General features: G+C 33.4%; 1 protein-coding gene across 1 annotated transcript; it reads left to right on the forward strand.

Annotated features, from left to right (window-relative positions):
• Nucleotides 1–293: 293 nt before the first annotated feature.
• On the forward strand, nt 294–4183 carry LOC128558407 (uncharacterized). The gene is made up of 2 exons (XM_053547426.1): nt 294–512; nt 749–4183. Exon 2 carries the CDS (start codon nt 786–788, stop codon nt 2100–2102), a length of 1317 nt encoding a protein of 438 aa, XP_053403401.1. The 5' UTR covers nt 294–512; nt 749–785; the 3' UTR covers nt 2103–4183.
• Nucleotides 4184–4482: the final 299 nt, after the last annotated feature.

The raw sequence follows: 4482 nt of genomic DNA on the forward strand, positions 1-4482 counted from the left end.
GTGTTAATATATAAAGCATATAGGAAAATAAACCTAAAAAAGTCATATCAATGTATATATATATTGGTTGGAGACAGTACATTTAAATAAAAACACTGGTTTAGTAGCAATATTTACAACTTTATATCTCATACTAGTATTTAAAAACGGTTAAATTTACATGAAATAACTTTTAAATATCATGTTCATAAATGAATTTACGTAATAATATATGTATGTTTTCTCATTTCGTTGTGATATTACCTAGATCGGATTTCTTTTACTTGTTTTGTGAATCTTAATACTGTGAAGTACATATTCTTTTCAATGAATTGTTGTTAATCAGTTCATTTAACACCTATTGACCAGATCTGGTGTAGTGTTTATGCGTTGTCACAAAATAATGACTGTCAAAATGAAAAATAGAAAGCTGAATTGGAAACCTGTTTTGAATTTGGTGGGGAAATTAAAGACAGAAAATTCTTCTATGAGAAGACGCGCTAAGCAATATGCTAAATTGACTGTTTATACAAGTAGGTACTTTAATTAGGAACTATTTTTTATAACGTTTAAACGATATAAGTAAGAATGGCAGTCATTTGAATTTTAAATCATAGCGTTAAAGTTTCTTTATTGAAATGTAACATGAAGTTATTATATATCTAACACATGCCTTAGCGATACAAACTCAAAATGAATGATGATAAAAGTTCTAATCACATTGACTAGTACGAAATTAATGAAAATTTCAAACACATCCTCGTTTCAGCTCGTGAGATAAACCATAGAGCGTTGAGCGAATAATCATGGATGCCGTTCATTCAAATGTTCCTATGAATGTTGATGATATGAGAACAATAGAAAAAGTATTTGCTCATATGGATTTAGATACAAAAATGAGCATGAACCTTATCCAAATATCAAACACCTCGAGAATACTGAACTATGTCAATGAAAGCGAGTTCAAAATACTTCAAGAGAAATATCGGACATCCGATGATGGATCTGCAAAAAACCGACTGTTACAATTTAACAGATTTCTTTGGGATATAGCGGGTAAACTTTCATTTGAGCAGTTTGTATGCGTGTTACATGTTTCAGGATATCAGAACATGTGCACCATTCTCAATGGACAGAGAATAAAAGTAAGACAAGACTTAGAGCAATGTCTGAAGAATCCATACAGAAATATTCCAACGACAGTCCCAAAACGTGCACTGCCTTATGCTGAATGTATAAGCATGTTTTACACTGGAGTGAAAGTACAGGTCGACAATAATGCTTTTCCAAATGGTAATCGTTTGGCACTAGAATCAGGAATTTCTTTTCATGATCAGCAGTTAAGTACATGTAGTAATTCTGGAGAAAGACAGCTCCTGCTCGACAAACGTGTGACTTTGTATTTTCTTTTGGCGCAGCAATATGCTGACTGCAACGAACGAACCAACATCTTAAAACGTCTGCATGATTCTATGCCTCACGGAATAAGTGTTGACAGAACAACCTTCGATGTGATTTATCACTCATACAAGGCAGTAAACTGGGCAAATAAAGGGAATGAAAAAATAGCATCAGAACATATGGCTATCGCAAGACAAGCTAGTTCTTCATGTTTACCTTGCTTGCCAGTGCTTGTTTCTGCAACAGGTGAACATTACATGCACAGCGAATCTTATTTGCATTCAAAATTGACTGATCATTTTCAGAATGCATCAGCGGACTATGAAAATGCTTTAGCACTTGTAAATGAAGCCACGGAAGAAGAGAAAAACGTTTGGAAATATGCTATTATATTGAAAAGGGTTCACTTACTATTCGGCATAAAAAAGACTTTTAATGTCAATGATACTGAAATTCGGCCTGATGAAAATAGTATTAAGGAAGCAAGGAGCATATTGCATAGTGTACATCAATTTAACTCGCTTAAAAAGCGCCAAAGAACGCACCTGTATTTCTGCATGGCAAGACTGGAAGATTTGATAGGGAATAAACATTCCGCAGTGGAATATATTAAGAAATGTTTGGCTGAAAACGGTTTGTTTGATATTGCTGAAGAAAGAAATGTCACTGACTATTTAAAGACTGTGACTAAAACCATATCTGGAGCGTATGTGATATATTAGAGACTCCAGTATATACAGAATTCAAGCAACTCGAATGAAGAGTATTTTTAGTGTATATATGCTGTAACTATGGTAACCCCAACTCTAACCTCTAGTCAGTAAATTAAACATATTATACATTAAATGCGTGTGGACATGCAATAATCCGCATATTCAGATGATAATCGCTTCCTGACATGAGCAGAACTAATCCTCCAAGTCGGTAGGGGGCAACATCGCTGCTTTTAGATCACAGCCATTATAGTGACTTCGAGTGATAGAAATATGGATAAATCGGGACATGTGCGCTTCGTAAAATACACATATGCAAGGATAAGTCGGATTTGTTTCTTAAATGTTCCACAAAGACCTGATTAAATATCTTATAACATAAAAATGTACAGCAACGCAAATAATAAGGATGTATGTACGTCATATATGCGTGTATTTACAGTTTTATTGTTAACACTAGGACTTCAAGCATGTATAGCTATTGAAAAGATCGGATTCTTTGATGTAGGCGGTGTTATACGATTTAAGCTGTCTTCGGGGTGTCTCCTCTCCATTAATGATGTAAATTATACACATTCCGATCTCAATGTTAACAGAAATAAAAACATTTTATACACAGGTGTGTTTAGTGTAGGTGATTTTACAAGCTGTATTATGAGAAAAATAAAACTCAAATATATCATTAGTCAAGGCAAAAATTACATCGAACTTTTATATATATAAATTTTATTGTAAAATAAGATGTTGTTTTGTATTCACTTATACTTTATTTTCTTAAACATGTTATTGATTTGATACTGTAGTTGCATTAATTAGTTGTATGTGTTTTCCCTACTCAATTTCGGTACTGCCCTTAAATTTCAGGTTAGGAGTATATAATCAAAACACAGAACTATTTGATAAATGAACAACAAATTAACAAAAAAGTCTACCTGCCCGTCACATCTTCTGCTGTACTGTCCCGTACGATGGATACTTAAAATATTTTGACGAATATGTCCCCTTTAAAGAATGAATGTCATTTGTAAAGAAATAAAAATGATCAATTGCTGCAAAAAATGAGAAAATTCAGCAGAAGACGTTATTGCAAATGCATCAAAACAAAGATCTGAAACGGTACTTTGAAAATGGTGAGTTGTTAGGGTGTTGAACTGTCCGTAAGTGTGACCCCTTCAAGTGGTCCTTTTCCGAATTTCAATGTATATACCAGTATATTCACAATTGTTTTGTAGAGTGGTATACATGTTTTAAATGTTGTTCAACAACCTTCTCTTTCTATGATTTTATGTCTTTGATTTTTTTCCCCAAATGCAAGACTAAGCGTCAAAGAACATCCTGATAGTTACTATCGAGCCGCGCTATATGAAAACCAACATAGTGGCTTTCGACCAGCATGGATTCAGACCAGCCTTCACATCCGCGCAGTCTGGTCAGGATCCATGCTGTTCGCTTTCAAAGTCTACAGCAGTTAGAGAAACTGTTAGCGAACAGCATGGATCCTGACCAGCGCAGGCTGGTCTAGATCCGTGCTGGTCGCAAAGCCAGTATGTTGGTTTTCTCGTGGCGCGGCTCATTTGTTTTATGTCTGGAACCTTACGGAAATTTCCTGCAACTTCCTTTCCTATGAAAAACATTTATATAATTATGTTGATACGAACAGAAAATTCTTGGAAATCATGGAATGCAATGAAAGCATTAAAATGTTTTAGTTTTATATGTAGGAAAAGATTTTTCTAATCTGCTGATTGTTGGAACTAAAATGTTGGGTTACAGCTAAATTACAGTTAAAGTTTCTATCAAAATTATTATTACAAACGTAATGGATAAAATTAATATTTATTTAGTGAATGTTTTATTTCAACAAATTGTCAGCATTTCATTTCTTTAATAGTATTTTTGGATATTAACAAATGTTGTGTTTATGGAACTTTGTTGTGTTTACATAAATCTCCAAAATCAGGATCAGTGAAGATTTTACATTAATTTTCAGGAATTTGTTTCTGGTAGTTATTCTACACTGACATTGCATTATGCAAAATTCTTTGAATAAAGTTTGTTTTTGTTTTAGGTTTGTTGCTGGTTTTCTTTCCAGTTACGCATGTATTCAGTGAATTTTAGCTGTTTTTAATGATAGTGTACATATTAAGAATAACTGAGAGCATGCAATCTATTTCGTCAATTGGAACGATATCTAGCATAGCAATTGACAGGCCGTTTAAATTAACAGAGAAATGTACTTAGACTGTTAATTTGTTAAAACTAAAATTTATAAAATTTGCTTTATAACAGATCTGCTGCGGTTTAGATTGACTGAGTATTCATCCTTTTTTCTCTCCTTAAGAATATCCCCATCCTACATTTTTCAACCACTCCCATTTCAAATTTTGCA

Source organism: Mercenaria mercenaria, chromosome 7 (genome assembly GCF_021730395.1).
Source record: "Mercenaria mercenaria strain notata chromosome 7, MADL_Memer_1, whole genome shotgun sequence".
Classification (NCBI taxonomy): domain Eukaryota; kingdom Metazoa; phylum Mollusca; class Bivalvia; order Venerida; family Veneridae; genus Mercenaria; species Mercenaria mercenaria.